Below are 20,182 nucleotides of genomic sequence, written 5' to 3'. Positions count from 1 at the left end.
CTCGCCTCCACCCTTGGCACAACCGCAGCCCGGCGGGCTCAGGAGATGCTGCTGACTCAGGCAGCCTCGCTGGTTTCCCATTTGCAATGTTTTCTTTAAAACCCTCAGGGCTAGAAATTCTATTAAAAAAAAGCGAGAGAGAGAGAGAGAGAGAAAAGAAAGAAAAGAAACCCAACAACAACAGCAGCCCCAAAAAAAGAAATAAATAAATAAATAAACACACGAATCAAACCTCAACCATGAAAGCTGAAGCTTCTACTTCTAACCCAGAAGCTTAGCCAGGCTCCGTTCTACTTGGAAAGCTTCCCTTCCCCGGAGCCTGAAGGCAAGAGGATTTTTTTGGAGCCGCTGATATCCAGGGCCTTCAGCTGCGGCTTAGAAAGTTTTCAAAGAGGAATAGAGAGGGATGGATCAGCGACTGGTGAGCGGGGAGAGGTGAGGACGGAGAGGGGGAGGGGGCTTAGACTGCAGCCCCCTACCTGGGATGGGAGCAGGGGGGGATCCTGGAATGGGGGGAGCTGAGGCTTCTAGGGGGGATATGGTGGGTCTTGGGGGTGTACTAGGAGTCTTGGGGGGGCTTTAAGGGGGAGATGTGGGTCTTGAGTGGGTGCTGGAAGACTAACACGAGTGTGTGCCATGCTGCAACACACATGCAAGCTGACATGCGTGTGCATGGAAAAGAACAACCCCCCCTCCAACCCCCCGAGCTCACACATGTGCTCACACCAACATTCTTGCAGCCACGGGCAGATGCGTGCACACACCGACATGCGTGCACACGCATTCACGCTCCCTTCCACACCAACATGCCTACACGTATATCCACACACCCGCAAAACACCCCAATCACCCCCTCAGCCCCCGCCCTCTCTATCCCCCTCCCCAAAGTGTCCCGAGTCCGCCCCCGGCCCGGCCCCGCCCCGCCGGCATCGCGCAGTCCGGGGCGGTGCGGCTCAGCTCGGAGCTGTACGGAGTCGTTTAGCACGGAACGAACGGAGACCGTGGCCCTCCCCCGGCCCCGGCCCCGGTCCGGCCGGGCCATGCTCTAACGGCATCGGTGGGGCCGAGCGGGGCGGCGGGGAGCGGGCCCCCCCCGCGCCCCGTGCCCGCATCGCTGCCGGGACGGGAGCATGCGGCTCCTCTTCCTCTGCCTCCTGACTCTCGCTGACTGCTACGGGCAAGGTGAGCATCAAGCTCCGAGCATCGCGTACCGGCATCAAAGTGCATGTCCCAAGTTGCAGCGCAACGCTCCGGCTCCAGCCCGGTTCGGTTCGGGCCACCATTCCGGCTTGGCTCGGTTCGGGTCCCTATCCCGGCTCGGCTCGGTTCGGGTCCCCATCCCGGCTCGGCTCGGTTCGGTCCCCATCCCGGCTCGGCTCGGTTCGGCTCGGGTCTCAGTTCCGGCTTGGCTTGGTTCGGCTCGGTCCGCATCCCGGCACGGTTCGGCTCGGGTCTCAATCCCGGCTTGGCTCGGTTCGGTCCGCATCCCTGCACGGTTCGGCTCGGGTCTCCATCCCGGCTTGGCTTGGTTCGGTTCGACTCGTGTCTCCATCCCGGCTCGGCCCGGGGCTGTGTTCGGGGTTTGGACCGCGCTCCAGTGCACCGCGCCCAACTGGGATGCGCCTGGGGGGGTCCCGAGGCCACGTCCTGCGTAGCCCTCGTGCGGTGCTGAGAGAGATGGGGGGGAGCTAAGATATCCCCCCCCGTTATCGGGTCCCGGTGCGTGGTTCTGCCCGTCTCCGGGGCTGAGCCCCTCCGGTTGGGTGTCGGTGGGGGTCGTGCCCCCCCGGTTCGGGTCCCGCAGCGGTGATAGCGGTGAAGATGGGGTTCGGGGTGGGTTGGTGTTGGGAGCTGTCGGCGGGGGGAGCCAACCCTGTGCACCCCAGGGAGCGGAGGGGACCCATCATGGGATGATGTGTGCAGGAATGTGGCCTGGCCGTGATGATATAGGGGAGAACCGTGCGGGAATCCATCCATGTGTACAAAAGAGGAGTGTGGGGGGGGCTGCAGGGACCCCCGACCCCCACTTAGGCAGTCGTCAAGGAGCACAAGGCTGGGGAACGCAGCACACCTCCATTCCCCTGCTTGCTCTATGGGGTTTGCTGCAAGCTACAAGCTCCCCCCTCCTCCCCTCTGTGTCCCTGCCTGACCTCAAAGGGCCTTTGGGGGGAAACTGAGGCACGGGGGCTGCTTGGCCAAGGTCATATAGAGTGAGGGGTGCAGAGCCGGGATGCAGCCACGTGTGCAATGAGCTTAAGGGGGGGGGGCTCAGTCATAGCATCCCCCCCTTTAGGATGGGGAGGGGGGTTGAGGGCACTGCCCTACACCACGCCAGCCCTGCACGGCCTCCGGCTCGTTCCCTGCTGCAAAATCCAATCTAATTTTTAATTAAGGGGGCGGCGTTGCTAAGATGCCAGGAACAAAAATGAGTCGAAGCGGGGTTTAAAAGGAGCATGCAAAGCCTCTTAGATGGCTGGGGCCGTCGAGGGGGGGGGGTAGTGTGGGGTGTGGGGTGTGTAGGGGGGTGGTCGATCCCAGATTCCCCCGCGCAGAGATGGGGGAAGCGCCTCTGGGCTCCATTGCCCTCCCTAGAACAAAAGCTCCCACTCTGTGCCATGTGCCATAGGGACAGGAAGGGGATGGGGGTGGCAGCACCCCACCAACATAAACCCCCCCCCCCCCCCCCCAATCCCATTGCATTCCCATCACTACCAAATTCTGCTCCCCCCCCCTTCTATTCCCATAGCAGAGCAGGGAGATGAGGGGGCAAACATGGTACCCCCCCCCTCCATCTCCTCCATCCCTTCTCCATGCCAGTCGTGTGCGTTCTGGGGGGTCGGTTGCCATTCATGGAGTTCCACTCGCTCGCACCAAGATGTTGAATGGGTTTCATCACTCTTCATTTCTCACTAAATAATTTTCTGTATCTTATCTAAATGAAACCCATTATTCTTCCCCCCGTTTCAATCACTCGCTGTGATTGCGCCTCAAATTGAAATATTTATTCATTTTCTGGGCGATTCTTCTTCTCTTTCAGTGGGTTTTTTTTGTTGTTTTTCTTCCTTCTGGTTTTTGGTGTTTTTCCTTTCCATTCCTTTCTCCTCTCCTTAGAAACTAAAAGAGCAGAGATGTGACAGCAGGGGCTCACCTGGGTTTGGGGGCAGCATCTGAGACTCCCATGTGCCATGGGGGACCCTGGTATATCCACCCCATAGATAGGAGTGAGACTGGATGCTATGGGTCGCTGTGCTTGGGATGATGATATGGTTGTGTTGGGGAGTGGGGTGAGGGCTGTGTGTGCCTCAAGATGATGCCACCAAGGAGGAATCCCCCACCCCTATCAGCACCCACATCCCCAGGTTATGGGGCAGGAGGGATGTATGGTGCAGGGCACAGGGCTGCTTCCTTATGCTGTGTGCAGGGCAAGGTGTTTGCATCCCAAATGTGGCCATCTGGGTGGGCTTGGGGAGATGCTGGGGATAGTGGTGAGTGCCTTCATGTGCCCCCCCCCCCCCTCCCTCTTTCATCCAGGCTCAGTTCCCCACAAGCTGCTGGAGCTATAATGTCATATACTGGTGCCTGCTGTGTGCTGCTGGGCAATAAAAGCCTCAGAGAAAGCAGCAGGAAAGGAGAAGGCCCAAAGCTGGGGGATGCCCCAGCACGTGGCATAATCCCCTCCATGGGTTGGGATGCTGAGAGCTGCTTGTGGCTTTGAAGTGCTCTTTTGCCCACCTGCATCCCCTCCAGGTCACCATGATGGTCCCCACTGCCCCCTTCTGACCATGTCCCCAGAGCACCCCAGGGAGGAGATGGAATACTTGGGGGTGGGGGGCACTGCAGAGCACAGTGAAGGGACCCTGGGGGCAGCCCCTGTTCTCATCACCTCCCCGTGCCCACAATGCCCTTCAGAAACCCATTGGGCAAATTGGGATCAGGGCACCTTGGGATTAAAGGGCTTAAATGCAGGGGGAGGGGATGAATATCATAGGAGAATATCATGACCCCTAGTGCTCCCCTGGCCCCACAGAGCTCCATAGCAGCCTTGAGGCCAGTGGGATGGATCCTGCATGGCATCACTACGATGTGCCATAGCTTGCCTGGGCCTCCCATGCCAGGATTGAGCCAGCTGCTCCCACCTGGGGCTGAGCTTCATGGCCAGGCAGCATCCCTGCCCCAGTGCCAGCCCTGATGCAACAGTCACCTGCAGGGTCCCCTGGTCTGTCCTTCCATCCATCCATCCATCCATCCATCCATCCATCCATCCATCCATCCATCCATCCATCCATCCATCCATCCATCCATCCATCTGCTGTGACCTCTGGCACCAAACCATCCTCGTCTTATAGATGAGATCAGGTTTATTGTCCCCTCCACCCACTGCCCACCACTAATTACATCCACAGCCTTTCACTTGAGATTGATCTAATCCTAAGCCAGCTTTCTTGCCACCCTGACCCCACCTGGGCTGCACCCATAGTGCCCACCCACCCCACTGAGCGCATCCTTAGGGGCATCCTGGTGGCACCCACCTCACCCTGTGGGGACAGATAGGGCTGCCACCCCCCAAGGAGTCCCAGCCATGTCCCCTGTGCCTGTCCCTGGATGGGGATGTGGTGTCCCTAAGGTCTTGCTGGCTCTGTCTGTGGCTCCATCCGTGGGCACTCAGCCCCCCGCCGCGCTGCAGCAGGGGGGATTATAGCTAACTCTCCATAAAGATTCCCCTAATTGCTTGCCTTACCTCAGGTTTTATCATCAAAGCATCCGTTATTCCCTCTCTAGCCTCCTTTTCTTTTTATTATCTCTTAATTAATCACTCCAGCTTTCACACTTACCAGATAATTACAGTCTCCTGGGCACACGGCGCATTTTCATAACCTCCTGCTCCCAGCCAGGGGTGGGCACGGCGCGGGCAGGGACTGGGAGCTAAGGAAGGGGTGAGGACTAAGGGGCACGGACCACAGGCAGGGGACCAAGGTGAGGAGTAGAGAACAGAGGGGCAGGAGACAGAGAGACAGGGATCAGGGGCAGGGGATGGTCCTATGTTGGCCACGTGGCTCCTTAGCAGCACTAAGTCCACACCTGGGCATAGGTGGCCAAGTGGCAAAGCCATGCAGTGATGAGCTCTGAGGTGTCCCTGCATTGGTGACAAGGGGGTGTTGGGGACACAGCGGTGCCCCAAGAGGTTCAGGGGTAGAGGATGATGGGCTGGACAGAGTTAAGGGGATGTGGGTGTAGGATGGAGTGATGGACGGGATGTGGTTGTGGTGCCATATGAGCACCGGGCACGGTGACTGCTTGGGGATGGCAGTGGAAGGGGCTGGCCCTGCGGTGAGGAGGGTTTTGCTCCTCAAACCCCTTGGAAAAGGGAAGGAAAAGCAGGAGCGGGGCCTTTTCTGCAAGGGCTGGAACATAATGGGCTGCCAGCGCTGCTATGGCAACGGGCGGATTATGATCCAAATGGAAATCAAAATAAGAGAGGGGGGGAAAAAGAAGCGAAAGAGTGGAGTAAAGGAGGAGGGGAGGGAAAAAACAACTTTGATTTCAAATCGGAGAGCGCTTGTGTGCCATGCGGAGGTTGCCATAGGAAAAAAGGAGCAGGGCTGAGTGTGCAAGGGGAACCGGGTGTGCAAGAGCCCATGTGGACGTGGAAGGGAGAACACTTGGATGTGCAAAGGGTGCGTGGAGGAGCGTGTCACTACAGGCAGGGCAGCGCTGGTGGGGATGGGGATGGGGACATGTAATGCTCTGTGCTGCTCGGTCCTCCTCCTCGCCAAATACCCCTTCCAGCTGCAGGACCTCAGATTGGAGCTGGGCTGGATGGAGCAGGGATTTCCCAACCTCCTGAAGCCCTCAGGGGGAGGGAGCTGGGATGGGATATGGCTGGGGGCTGTGGAGGGGAAGGGGAGGCTGGTATTGGTGTTCTTATGGACCAACATGGGGACAAGCTGTAGGGGCATGGGAGAAGGGCTGGCCTCTACCAGAGGTGCTTGTTTCAGTGGGGAAACTGAGGCACGGGGCTGTTTTCATGCAGGGTTCTGCAGTTCGACTGAAGCAGATAGAAGGGGGGGAGGAATAAGGGGTGAACCCCCAAAACAGATCCCTCCTAAGAGTGCTCCCCACCCTGCTGGCAGCCCCCACCGTTATGGGATTGGGGCCGGGCGCAGGGAGCCGAGGGTTAAGAGCTGCTTTTCTTTCTCTCCCTGTCTTCCAGAGAGCCTTGGCAGGAAATTCCTCAAATTCCAGGCTTGTGGGATCATTGCTGGGCTCTGACCGCAGGAGCGCAGCCAGCTCTGCTCCGGCTTCTCCTGCTCGGGGCCGTGGTGGGGGTTGTAGTCCCCCCCCACTTTGTGCCATCCCCACCACCCTCACCCCATAGGGACCCCAACTTCAGAGCTGTGCTGTGAGCACAAAGCCCATAGGAATCCCTGGTGTCACCATCCTGTGGGTGCCCCACAAACCCCCACCCAGGACCCCAAATCCCCATAGAGTTGCTGTCAGGAGGGGCTGAGGTTCTTGTGCATGGTTTCCCATTGGGATTTGGGGGAAGAGAGGAGGGTAGGGAACATAGGGCCATGCAGCTGAGGCACACTGGTGTCCCCACATCCCTGCAGCTTTGGGCATGGGGTGGGGGCACAGCACACAGCCCCATGCCCACCAATTTCCTTCCAGATGAGGGCTTTCCTGAGTGCCCCTTTTACTGGGTATGAATGCTGTGCAATGCCAGATCCACCCCACATCATTGTGGGGGGGAAACTGAGGCAGGAGTAATGCCCCCCATGGCCTCTCTTGCTGTACCCCGTGCCCAAGTGGTGCTCACAGCTGCTCGTCCCGATTCAATGCGACTGATAATCCCATTATTAGAAGATGTCTCATTAAGACATCTGTAATGAGCCCGTGTACCAGCAGCTCGGTGGAAAGCTGCCAGCCCCATTTCAATATTTTCTCCCCTTCATTAATGATTGGGGTTTTTTTTGTGTCCCCCCCCCCCCCCAACCCCCCCAACTCCTTTCCCAAAGAAGGAGTCCCCTCCCCCCAGCATGCACACACACACAAACAAAAGTCTTAATTAGACATTGTTCCTAACAGGGATATTACACAAATTAATTAAACTCGAGCCAATAAACAGCCCCGCTCCATAATTTCTGACGGGCCCAAAAATGAAGAGGAAATAATGAAGGCACAGCTCTGCCAGCTCTCTGTGTGTGTGTGCCCATAGATGGGGGTTGTGGGTACCCCAAGACCTGGTTGGGGGGCTGACCCTGATGTTGGGGGGGTGCATTTGCAGTGCAGGGCTTTGTTTGCTGGCAGTGCAAAGGGCAGCAGGGGGGTGAGGAGGAGGAGGAGGGGGCTGGGGTGTGAAGGCTGCATGGCTCTGCTGGGCTTGGGGAGCATGCATGTGATTGCACACACATGCATGTACAAGCGTGTGCATGTGAACACGGCCTGCACTTTGCACTCTCAGCTCCTACAGCACACGGGTATTCCGTGCAAGCTCGCAGCTTGAGCATGTGCACACATGCATGCTCCTGTGTAAGCACTCTGTTGCTGTGCATGCTCATGCAGCATGCACACGCTCTCCAGTGCAATCATTGTAGTTGGTGCACACACTCGTGTGCAAGCAGATATCTGGTGCATGCACATCTGTGCAAGCACAACATCTGCTGCACACCCACATGTGCACCGCTGTGCATTCCCAGCAGATAAATACACGTGCACACTGACATGCAACCCCTGCCCTGCACCCCCCCTGGCCCCACAGCCTTTGTCTTTCTGCCTGGCTGCCCCCTTTCAGGGGATGAAGGCAAAGAATGGCGTCAGGGCTCCTCCATGTGGGGCAGGTGGGGGGGGACAAAGACCCCAGGGCATGTGGGGAGGGGGCTCAGATATTCTGGGGTCACAGCGGTCCTGTGGGGTGGCTGTGTGTGTTGTGCCTGGGGGGTTCCTATGGGAATCCTTCATTGGGGTGCTGCTAGGATCAGCACTGAATGCTATGGGGCAGCAGTGGGGTTCTAGAGGACTTCCAGTGGGGTCTCTGTGGGAGCTGCTGTGGGATGGATCATTTCAGGACAACAGCAGCATTCCCAAAGAGCAGAGATGGGGTTCTAATGGGATAGCAATGGGGTTTCCATGGGGAAACCAATGAGATTCCAATGGGAACAAAATGGGATTCTAATGGGGGAGAAATGAGGTTCCCATGGGCCACAAACCCCCTGGACAGTGGCAGCTGAGAGGACAGCAGTGGTTCCATAGGGACCTGAGCACCCCCCACACCCCCCCCAGCTCATTTGCCATAATGCAATAACGCAATTCATTTCTTTGGTTCTATATTTTCTCCTCTCCCTGCCCAACTCTGGTTTATATTTTATTGGCATCTTTGCTGCTCTGAAAGTAATGTAATTACGAGGGGAATTTATATGTTGTTTCGTAAGTCGGGAGTTCATTTTTTTTTTTGTGTGTGTGTGTATTATTATTATTAGGTGGGGAATATTTAAGGCTCTTCGGGAACGAAAAATAGAACCCAATTCCACCACGTCATCTCCCCTGGTATTTATGTCTCTTCCCAACGAGGGTTTAATTGAAAATCACTCCGTATGTTCCCAGCACTGTGTCTGATCGTGAGCCATTGCCTCATCCCCATCGCTGATGGCATTTATGGGGTGTCAGAGCCATCCCTTATGTATTTCTTTTGCTTTCCTTCTTGGGTACCCCCTCTCTTTGTGCTGTCCCTGTGCCTCAGTTTCTCTATTGGGGACCCCCTCCCCATGCACTGTTTCTATGCCTCAGTTTCTCCATTGCGGGCCCCCTTTCCATGCACTCTGTGCAGTTTTCCCATTGAGAAACCCCTCTCCAAGCATTGATTCTATACCTCAGTTTCCCCATTGTGAACCACTTCTCCAAGCCCAGACCCTATGCTTCAGTTTCCCCACTGGGAACCCCTTTTCCATATACTCTCCCTGTGCCTCAGTTTCCCCACTGGGAACCCCTTTTCCATATACTCTCCCTGTGCCTCAGTTTCCCCATTGGGGACCCCCCTCTCCATGCACTATTTTTATACCTCAGTTTCCCCATTGTGAACCCCTTCTCCAAGCCCAGTCCCCATGCCTGTTTCCCCACTGGGGACCCCCTCTCCATGCTTTGTCCCTATGCCTTTATTTCCTCATTTAGACCCCTTCTCCAAGCACTGTCTCCGTGCCTCAGTTTCCCATTGAAGACCCCCCTTCCCTGCACGCTGTTTCTATGCCTCAATTTCTACACTGGGGACCCCCCTCTCCATTCACCGTCCCCATATCTCAGTTTCCCCATCACACCCTATGATGCCAGCAGGGTTATGGGGCCATGTCCCCCCTCCAGCCTCCCTCCCATTGTCCCCAGTAGCACAGGCATCCCCATACTGGTGACACTGATGGGCTGTGACACGGCGGGAGGTGCTGGCTGCCCACACGGCGACGCGCCGCCCGTCTCCTGCCCGCAAGGTAATCGAGGTGGAATATTTGATCGGCCGGGAAATGAGCTGCTAAATTTGTTGTGAGATTGGTGTCACAAGCAATCGCAGCGGCGAGCAGAGAGGGGGGGTGGCAGCGAGGGGGACACTGAGTGTTGGCACAGCTGGTGGCATTCCTTTGCATGGAGGGAGCACAGCCTGGAGCAGAGGTGTCCCCACTTAAGAGGTGTCCCCATCATAGAGGTGTCCCTAATGTAGAGATATTCCCAGTGCAGTGATGTCCCCAATTGGATATATCCCCATTGTGGAGATGTTTCCAAGCCAGCAATGTCCCTGATATGGAGGTGGCTCTATGTCCCCAGTGCACTTATATCCCCAGCTGCAGTGATGTCCCTACTGCAGTGATGTCCCCATGGGGGGTGGCATGACCAAGGTTACAAAGGCCAGGGCATGGGGAGGACAACGGGGACCCAGCTTGCCCGGAGGTGGTAGGGGAGGAGGGGAACCCATCTCCTCCTCATTTGTTTTTATAATTTTGCCTTTTAAAAAATGAAAATAACTGGAGCATCCCTTCCCTGGAGAGCTGTGCCACCACCAGCAGCAAGAAGAAGGGGGGGGGGAGAAGCACAGAGAGGCCCCCACCACCTCATACCAGGGGACACCCCCAGGGTCACCCCCCTCTAGGGATGGCAGTGAGTGGCCTGGAGGACGCAGCCCCATCCCTGCCATTGCCTGGGTGCCTCCCAGCCTGGTGCTGGGTGCATGCCAGGGCTGTGCTGCCGTCATTGGGTGGCAGAGAAATAGTTTCCGATGTTGCGGGACGGGAGAGGAGGGAGCTGTGAGGGGGACTGGGGGGCGGGGGGGGGACAGAGAGAGGGATTGAGGATGGACATGGGATCAGGAATGGAGATGGGGATAGGGATGGAGATGGGGACAGGGATGCTGGCGCAGGGGGTGCTTTGTAGCCGCTGCGAGATTCAATTACAGGGGAATTAAAAGGTAGTAATATTCAATTAATGTCAATCAGAGACGGATTAGAGAGAGGAGATGTCCAAGGGGTTGGATGGGTTTTGGTGGGGTTGGATGTGGGGCTGATAAAGGAGCTGGGGGATGCAATGGGGCTTCGTACATCTGGCACTGAGACCCCCACACCCCACACCGTGTCCCTGTGACCCCACATCCTCGTGCCACATCCCCATCCCCACCGCCTGCCTCTGGCTGCTTTAGCGTTAAGCGAAGGGGAAGAAGGAGAGGAAAATAGAAGAGGGCATTGAGTGACTTCAAACACGGAGCGGAAGCGGCTCCTCCTGCCAAGATGCTTTCAGAGCGCGCAGCTCGTGCCGTGCCGGGCAGCGCTGTCGTGCTGCGGTAATCGCGGCGGAGCAGCCTTATAAATTGTGGATGGCAACGGGGACCCTCTGTAGCAAATACCACTCTGATGGCTGTAAGCTGCAGGCGAGCCCTTTGCCGGGCTGGGATTGTACCCATATCCCCATCCCTTTGTGTGATGTGGGGACACAGAGTGAGCTGCCTGAGGGCATCCCCAAAACGCACAGAGCCCCATCCTGCCACTTATCCACGCTCCCTTCTTGGGTTTGGGGCTCTAGGTGCCACTCTGTGTTGAAACACTTCGAGGCCACAGCCACCAACCCACGTCTCTGCCCAGCTTTAGCAAAAAAAAAAGCCCCAAATTGGTGGAGCTGAAAATAGCTCCTGCTCAGCAGATGGGGCGGGAGGACGGGGAAGTGCCAGCCTCGATCACGTCTCCGCCACCAAGTCCCTGCCAGGCACAGCACCCGCCCATGCAGGACAGAACCCGCAGGCCATGGTCACATCCCTGGTCTGGGGACGCGGTGACATCGCTCCGGGCTGAGCTCAGCCTCAGCTTTGGTTTTCTCATAGCATGGCCTCAGATCAGTGTGGGGCATTTTGGGGCTGGCTGCAGCGCTTGCGCTTTTTTCCATCCCATTGCCTCGTGCTGGGTGACAAGTGGCTGCGGGCGGTGACAGCGTGGTGACAGCATAGGGGAGAGGGGACAGGGATGGGGTCAGGGATGGGGATGTGGATGGGGAGAGGAACAGGGATGGGGATAGGGACATGGAATGGGATGGGGACAGGGATGGGGATGTGGACAGGGATGGGGGACAGGGATGGGGACATGGATGGGAACATGGATGGGGAGAGGAACAGGGATGGGGACATGGACAGGGAGGGGAACAGGGATGGGGATGGGGACGTGGATGGGGACGTGGATGGGGAGAGGAACAGAGATGGGGATGGGGACAGAGATGGAAATGGGAACATGGATGGGGATGGGGATGGGGATGGGGATGGGGATGGGGATGGGGATATGGATGAGGAGAGGAACAGAGATGGGGATGGGGACATGGACAGGGAGGGGGACAGGGTATGGGGAGGGGGTCATGGATATAGACAGGAATAGGGACATGGATGGGGATGTGGACAGGGCAATGGCCCCCTCCCATCTCTCCCTTTCCACTTTGGTTCCAGGGCCACAAGGCACCAAATCCTCTTTTCTCTCCAGCAGAATAAAACCCATACAGGGTTTTTCTCTCTTTTTTTTTCCCCCTCCTGGTGTATTTTTTCTTCCCCCCCCCCACCCCCCCAATATAAATAGAAGCGAACAACTTGGGAAGAGGAAAGGGGGAAAGGCTTAAATTTAAAAGCGGTGAGAAGAGGAAGGGGAGGAGGGAGAGAGATAAAATAATAATATATATATATAAAAAAAACTCTAGCGCGGAGAGATTTAGCTCCATCTGAAAGCTGTCAGCGCGAATAAAAAGCTTTTCTTTGAACCCTGAGTTTAATAGCGAGAGGAGAGAGAGGGAGATTGGAGCACCAGCCCCAGGGCTTAATCAGACCTTCATTTGATAAATAGAGGCAGACAGGGCCGGGCGTGTGGTTGGGTCCCTTGGTCCTTGTGGAGCCCACGCGTGTCGGGCACCCACGGGTGGGCAGGGCAGGGTGCGTGCCCAGTGCCCTGAGGCTGTGCCCGGTGCTTGGTGAGAATTTGGGGGCTGTGTTATCGAGGGGGTCAAGGATCCACATCGAGGGGTGGGGCTGAGCCTCCCCTCCTCCCCCACATCGCCCCACTGCAGACTAAACAGTGGTGGGGATGGGGACGGGCAGACATAGGGATGGGGGCAGGATGGTGCCGTCATTCCCACGTTTGCACACGCGTGTGCATGCGGCGTGTCCCCCCATCACCTCTTGGTGCCCAGGGCGATGTATCTCTGCTGTCTGTCTGTCTGCCTATGACCCCCACCCCCACCCTGCACCGCTCCCTCCTTCCCCCACTCTCATCCTCCCCCGCGCCCACCTCTCCAGGCACCTTCCTCTTTGATCTCCGCTCTGCTTCTCATCCCCCCCCCAGCTCCAGCCCTCCCCCTTCGCCTTTCCCATTCTCCTTCCCTTTATCTCCCTCCTGCCTCCAGTCCCTGCTCCCGCTCCTCTCCCAAAACACTGTCACGGGGTGGGGGGTGGGCACCAGGCAGGGACATTGGAATGTCTCCAGCTCCCCCCCTCCATGCCTGGGGTATCCCCTCCCCTGGTGCTGGGGTATCACATCCTCGAGGCTTTGGGGTGCCTCATCTTGGGGTTTGGGGGATGCTGCACCGTGTCGTGTCGTGTCACTCCATGCTGTGCTGTGCCGGGTCTGATGGGGCTGTGCAGACAGAGGCAGGGCTGGAGACTTAGCAGCTCGGTTATCTGCTGCTCGCTCATCCCCAGAAGGGATTTCTGCCTCCCCGTCTCCCACTCCACAGTGGAAATCATTTGAATATTTAACAGCAGGCTTACAAGGGAGAAGGCAAGCACAGGGGAGAGGTGCTCCCCCTGCCACCCTGGGGGAGTGAGATGTCCCTTGTCCCACTGAGCAAGCAGGGAATGCAGTGTCCTGGTCCCCAAGCCATCTCCCTACACATGTGAGACACAGCCACTGGTGTGTGACACAGCCACTGAGCCACATGTATGTGACACAGCGTGACACACACACATCCCTTGGTGGATGTCCACATGACGGCCACTATGCCACAGGGACATGGCCCATGGGGCTGAGGACAGCTCTGGGGACCACCATGATGGAGCACTGGGCAGTCCCAATCCCATTCCCCACTCTCTATCCCCAGCGGCACAGACACGGTTTGTGGAGGAGCCTGAAGATCAGACTGTGGTGGCTGGGCAGAGGATTGTGTTGTCCTGCGTGGTGCTCAACTACTCTGGGATCGTGCAGTGGACCAAGGATGGGCTGGCACTGGGAATGGGGCAGGGCCTCAAAGGTAAGTGGGGAGAGCTTGGGGCTGGGATGGCACTGCAAAGGAAGCTCTTCACATTGGGGCTCCTGCAATGCTTCATCACCCTATTTCCCAGGATCAGGTGTTGCTCTCTGCACCTTCCTCCATGCACCAGGATTACTATGTGGCTGGGGTCCTGAATATATTGGGGTCCTGCTTGTAATAGGGTCCTGCTCACCCTGGGATTCTGCATGCATTGGATGGGGGTCAGATTGGGATCCTGCATGCAATGGGGTCCCTGCACACTGAGGACACCACAGCTCTGGATATGCCACATATACTGGGTTGGAAGCAGGGCATGGAGGATGCATCACCATACAGCAAGGGGTCCCTTGTCCCTTCAATTCCAACCCTGCTGTCCCCACAGCCTGGCCACGCTACCGCATCGTGGGCACGGCCGACTCAGGACAATACAACCTGGAGATCAGTGATGCTGAGCTCTCCGACGACGCCGTCTACGAGTGCCAGGCAACCGAGGCTGCGTTGCGCTCACGCCGGGCCAAGCTCACAGTGCTCAGTAAGGACCAAACCCCCCAACCCTCCTTGATCCCTTGAGTCCTCCCCCCCTCCCCAAACCCCCCCAGGCAGGCGCGGGAATGCTGCTTCTGCCTCCCGCGCTGCTCCCTCCCCTCCCTCCCGCAGCCTGGCTCTGCCATTATCTTTAATGCCTTAATCTATATTCACGCCGTGGCTGAGTTACGGGACCTACGAGTGCAGTAACTTTGATTTCCCTGACTTTTGTGTCTTGTTAAAAAAAAAAAAGAAGAAGAAGAAGATAAGATGCCGGAGCTGCAGCAGAAATGTTGCATGAATGGGGTTTTTGGGGTGGATTTCTTGTTTTTCTTAATATTTTTTTTCTCCTTTTTCCCCTGGCATTGAAATTCCCATTAGAAAGGAGGGTGATAGAAGGCAAGCAAGCAGGAGATGTGGCTGGGGTATGGAGCAGCACACTCTACCCACCCCACAGCCCCCATACAGGGACCCCTGGGCACAATAGGTGGCCCAGTGGGGCTGGTGGACACCTCCAGCCCTGCTGAGCTCAAGGGGTTTCCCTGCATCCCCCCAGACTGAGGCCAAGATGGGAGGGTTCCAGGTGGGGGGGTACCCAGATAGGGGGTCCCAGGTATGGGGTCTTAGCTGGGGTTCCCCATCACCACAGCCACTGCTCCTCCTATTGCTGCCCATCCTATATAGCCACACAGCTAGACAAGACACCCAGTTCCTATTTGCATCATCGCAGCCAGCTCCTCATGGTTGTTTGCAAACAGTCAGGCCTTTTCAAGCGCATCCATTTCTAAGCCACAGTACAAACCCCTCAAGCTCCCCAGTTCCTTTCTTGGCACTTTTGCTTTGCCCCAGGAGCCAGCCCTAATAAATAAGGGTTTTTATTCCCCAGTTCCTAAGGCTTCCTATGTCCCCACCTGCATCTCATCCCCTGTCCTCTCTGCAGTCCCCCCTGAGGATCCCACCATCGACGGAGCCCCTGAGATCCTGCTACGTGCAGGGACTCCCTACAACCTGACGTGCCGGGCACGCAATGCCAAACCCGCTGCCACCATTGTCTGGTACCGCGATGGGCTGCAGCAGGACGGAGCCATCACCACCACGGTACTGCCATCCCCTCAGCCCCACCATGTCCCCATATGGAGTCAGAGCTGATGGGGACTGTCCCCTTGTCACTGGCAGGAGGTTCTGGCTGATGGCAAGAGGGAGACGACCACCAGCCTGCTGACCATCAACCCAACCGACCTGGACATCGGTCGCATCTTCTCCTGCCGCAGCACCAACGATGCCATCCCTGCTGGGAAGGAAACCTTTGTCAAGCTCAATGTGCACCGTGAGTCCACTATGGGCATGGAGGGGATGATGCTGGGTGGCACATGGGTGGCACCAGGGGCAGAGCGAGGAGCTCTCAGGGTGTTATATGGGGTGTCATGGGGACCCCAGCCCCGTGGTGCTGAGTTGGTGGATGCTCACTGCGCTGCAGGCGGGGCTGGGCAGACACTGCGTGGTGAACACCGACCTCCAGTGGTGGCTGTGGGAAGGCACTGCCTGACCAAGCCAGTTCTATCTGGAGATGCTGGGTGCTGGATTTGTAGGGGGGCTGGGTACCCAAATCTATGGGTGATTATGGGTATCTAGTTATGACTGGGGATGCTGGGTGCCTCCAGCCATCAGGTGATGCTGGGTGACTGCATCTAAAAGGGATGCTTGACATCCAGATCTAGCATGGATGGTGGGTACACACATCAGACAGATGCTGGACACCTGTCTAGGCAGGGTTGCTGGTTACCCACACTTGGCATTTTTGGGGCTCTCCCTTCCCACTGTGCCATGCAGTGTTGGGCTGGGGGATTCACCCCTTGCTCCATCCCTCTGCCATGCTGAGCTCTCCTCAGCTCTTACAGTGGCTGCATCCACCTTCCTGCAGATCCCCCGACTGTCACCCTGTCCATCCAGCCACAGACAGTGCAGGAGGGCGAGCGGGTCGTGTTCACCTGCATGGCCACCGCCAACCCTGAGATCAAAGGCTACAGGTGAGGGTACACCTGCAAAGGCTCACCCCAACCTCCATGCGTGATGGTGAGGTTGGGGGATCCTGACCACATTCTGCCTCACCCAGGTGGGCCAAGGGGGGGGTGATCATTGAGGAGGCCAAGGAGAACAGGTACGACACACAAGTGGACTACACCTTCTTCACGGAGCCCGTCTCCTGCGAGGTGCACAACGACATCGGCAGCACCAACGTCAGCACGCTGGTAGATGTGCACTGTGAGTGAGGCAACCCCCCCACCCTCGACCCCCCTGGATGTTGCCCTCCCTCTCCCTTACCCCCTATCTCTCCCCAGTCGCCCCTCGCATCATGGTGGCCCCCAAACCCACCGTCACCGACATTGGCTCTGATGTGACGCTGACCTGCATGTGGTCCGGCAACCCCCCGCTGACCCTCACCTGGACCAAGAAGGAGTCCAACATGGTAGGGCTGAGCCAGGGGGGCTCAAAGAGGGGCCATGCTCCCTCTGGCCCCTGTGACCTCCATGTATTCCCACCCAGGTGCTGAGCAACAGCAACCAGCTGTACCTGAAGTCAGTGACACAGGCGGATGCAGGGCAGTACATCTGCAAAGCCATCGTCCCCCGCATCGGCGTGGGCGAGCGTGAGGTCACCCTCTATGTCAATGGTGAGCTGGCAGCACGGAGCCTAGTGCCACCCAGTGTCTCCTCAGTGCCTGTAGGTCTCATCAAGACCCCCTTGTGCCTCCCACAGGGCCCCCCATCATCTCCAGTGAGGTGGTGCAGTATGCGGCACGTGGAGACCGTGGCAAAGTGGAGTGCTTCATTGGCAGCACGCCGCCACCGGATCGCATCGTGAGTGGCACTGCAGGGGCACAAGGGGGATGGGGGACATCCCCTGGGGTGGCACTGATGCAGAATCCCCTGCCAGGCCTGGGCTTGGAAGGAGAATATTTTGGAGGCAGGGACGTTGGAGCGCTACACGGTGGAGAGGACCACGATGGGCAGCGGGGTGCTGTCCACCCTCACCATCAACAATGTGATGGAGGCTGACTTCCAGACCCACTACAACTGCACCGCCTGGAACAGCTTCGGGCCAGGCACTGCCATCATCCAGCTGGAGGAGAAAGGTCTTCATACCACTGTCAGGACTCACCTCCCACCCCTTGTTCCACAGCTAACCACCCATCTCCTCATCCCCTGCAGAGGTCCTGCCTGTGGGCATCATTGCCGGAGCCACCATTGGGGCCAGCATCCTTGTCATTAGCTTCCTCGTGGCACTTGCTTGCTTCCTCTACCGGCGTCGGAAAGGAAGTGAGTAGGATTGGGGGCTGCAGATGTAGATAGGGCTGCAGATGGGGACAGGGATGTTGTCCATGCTTGAACCCACTGCTGTCCCTAGGTCGGAAGGATGTCACCCTTCGCAAGCTGGACATCAAGGTGGAGACAGTGAACAGGGAACCATTGACACTGCATGCTGACAGGGAGGAGGACACAGCCAGTGTCTCCACTGCCACCCGTGTCATGAAGGCCATCTACTCGGTAAGGGATGGCTCACACCCCGGGGTCACAGTGCTGGGAGCACAGCTGGTGGCACTGGGGAGGATACAGCCCATCTCTCTCTGTTTCTCCTGCAGTCGTTCAAGGATGACGTGGACTTGAAGCAAGACCTGCGCTGTGACACCATCGACACCCGCGAGGAGTATGAGCTGAAGGTCTGGGCCTGGTGTGGGAGCGAGGGATGGAGATGGAATGGGATGGGAAAAGGATGAGGATAGGATGGGATGGGAATGGCATGAGACAGGATGAGATGGAGATGAGGACAAGGGATGGGGGGTGGAAACATGGATGGGATGGGGATCGGAGGAGCTCCTTACCCAGCTCCTTACCCTGCCCAGCCTGACTGTGAGCATCACCCACCCTCCCTTCCCCACAGGACCCAACCAATGGCTACTACAATGTCCGTGCCCATGAGGACCGCCCAGCCTCCCGCACTGTGCTCTATGCTGATTACCGTGCTCCAGGGCCTGGCCGTTACGACGCACGCCCACCCTCACGCCTGTCCCACTCCAGTGGCTACGCACAGCTCAACACCTACAGCCGTGGCCCTGCATCTGAGTACAGTGCTGAGGCAGCAGCAGGCACCGGGGCTCCTCCAGGCACAGCAGGTGGTGAAACGGCCAGCCAGCTCTCCTACGAGAACTATGGGGGGCACACTGCTTTCCCAGCTGGTGGTGGCTATGGCGGGTATCGGCTGGGCTACGGGCAGCCCACCAGCCTGGAGCGGGCACCCTACGATGCCTACGACCCTATGGGCAAGTATGCCAGTGCCACCCGATTCTCCTACACCTCCCAGCACTCGGACTATGGGCAACGCTTCCAGCAGCGGATGCAGACACACGTTTAGGGTGGGCGGAGGGTGGCGGGTGATGGGGTCCTGGTGACCATCCCCTGATATTCAGGGACACATCATGATCCCCTCGTCCCACTCCTGCGTGAGCCGGGTCCCTTCTCTTCGAGCTTCCACTCCCCGCTGGGATATTGGTTGTCTTTACGGTACCTTCCCAAAGGGGTCCAGGGTGTCCTCCTCTGCTGGACCCCCAGATCCCTCCCTGTCTCAGTTGGGGGCGCTTGGCCCTGCCAGCACCGCCCGTCCTATGGCACATGGGAGATGCTCTGTGTGTGTATCTATCTGTATGCACACAAGGGTGCTGTGCCTGGCTTCTGTTTTCTCCCTCCCAAACACCCCATCCCAGCCTGTTGCCATTCCCTGTGCCTTGACTTTGGGGATGCCCCACGCTCAGGGTTGGCTCCCTTCCGTCCATCTGTCCGTCCATCCCGGTACAGCGAGCTCAGCGGAGCCCCCATACGCACACCCACAGTCCTCGGTGAATGTATATACAGGTATATTGGAGAGCAGGGCCGGGCTCACCCCTGGAGAGGGATTTTTGGTCCCCAGATGGGCACTGGGGGCAGCTAAGACCTCGATTCTGCTCAGAGCAAAGATTGGGGCTGCAGCTGAGCGTGGTGGGTTTGGGGCTTACAATGTGAGTGTGGAGGCACAATGCTGGGGTGGGAGGGCACCCCTGTGGACCCTTGGGATTAGGTACGAAGCTCCCTCACCACCTGCTTGGCTCTGGCATAGGGAGGGGGAGAGCTTGGTTGCCCCTGTCCTGCAGAACTTCCCCCTTCTCCTCCTTGCTGCCCCATGTTATGATGTAGGTACGATTTGGCCGCAGGACGGTTTGGGAAGGGGCACAGCTGGGGGTCCCCTACCCCTCCTGTCCCCATTGGGTTTAACCACGACCTTAAAGGTACTGTCAGGACGGTGCTGAGCCCGACCCAGCCTGAACCCCCACCCCGGCTGGACCGTGTGCCATTTCTCGCAATGGTGCCTGATGTAACCCTGGCTGTCGCCCCAAATGCTGCACCCCACTATAGCAATAGCAACCCGGCAGCATCCCGCCCTAAAGCCAAGCTGAAGCTTTAAACTCCACTCTGCAGGGTGGGGGAGAGGGAAAAGGACCCCCCCCTCCGCTCAGCCCCAGTCCAAAGGGAGCCCTGGGACAGGCGGCAGCGGCCGGAGTGTGGGGGCAAGTGGGTCCCCCCCCAGCACAGGCTGTTGTAGACTCCCCCTTTCCCCCTAGAGACACGTATCTGTGACCCCTGCCCTGCCTCCCCCCCCCCTTCCCCAAACCCACCATTTTTTATTTTCCATTTTCCTTTTTTTTAAATATTATGTACTATATTTTTAGTCTTAAACACGATATATTATATATATTTAATTTTTTTATATATATATATAAATATAAATGTTAAAAAAAAAGAAAAAATAATGAAACGACAGGGCAGCAGTTTGCCTTTGTTTTAAAGGAGAAGCTCAGGGTGGTGCTGGGGGCTCTGCTGATGGGGAC

The 20,182-nt window shown here is 57.6% G+C and overlaps 1 protein-coding gene and 1 long non-coding RNA gene across 2 annotated transcripts; one reads left to right on the top strand and one right to left on the bottom strand.

The window, feature by feature from the left end:
* Positions 1-906: 906 nt before the first annotated feature.
* KIRREL1 (kirre like nephrin family adhesion molecule 1) lies at positions 907-20,114 on the top strand. The gene is made up of 15 exons (XM_015884444.3): positions 907-1,182; positions 13,591-13,740; positions 14,123-14,272; positions 15,206-15,363; positions 15,442-15,592; positions 16,187-16,292; positions 16,379-16,527; positions 16,605-16,732; positions 16,810-16,936; positions 17,023-17,123; positions 17,200-17,398; positions 17,475-17,582; positions 17,671-17,810; positions 17,906-17,983; positions 18,205-20,114. Exons 1-15 carry the CDS (start codon positions 1,131-1,133, stop codon positions 18,673-18,675), a joined length of 2,268 nt encoding a protein of 755 aa, XP_015739930.2. The 5' UTR covers positions 907-1,130; the 3' UTR covers positions 18,676-20,114.
* LOC146751714 (uncharacterized) lies at positions 2,981-5,240 on the bottom strand. Its single transcript, XR_014941229.1, has 2 exons — positions 4,833-5,240; positions 2,981-3,114 (listed from the first exon to the last, which is right to left on the bottom strand). It is a non-coding gene; the product is annotated as an uncharacterized LOC146751714 (long non-coding RNA).
* Positions 20,115-20,182: the final 68 nt, after the last annotated feature.

The sequence above is a fragment of the Coturnix japonica genome, unplaced genomic scaffold (genome assembly GCF_054131305.1).
Source record: "Coturnix japonica strain WE unplaced genomic scaffold, WE-NBRP24 Scf062, whole genome shotgun sequence".
Taxonomy (NCBI): Eukaryota; Metazoa; Chordata; class Aves; order Galliformes; family Phasianidae; genus Coturnix; species Coturnix japonica.
Note: the sequence above shows the minus strand (reverse complement) of the source record. Positions and strands in the feature narration are given on the sequence as shown.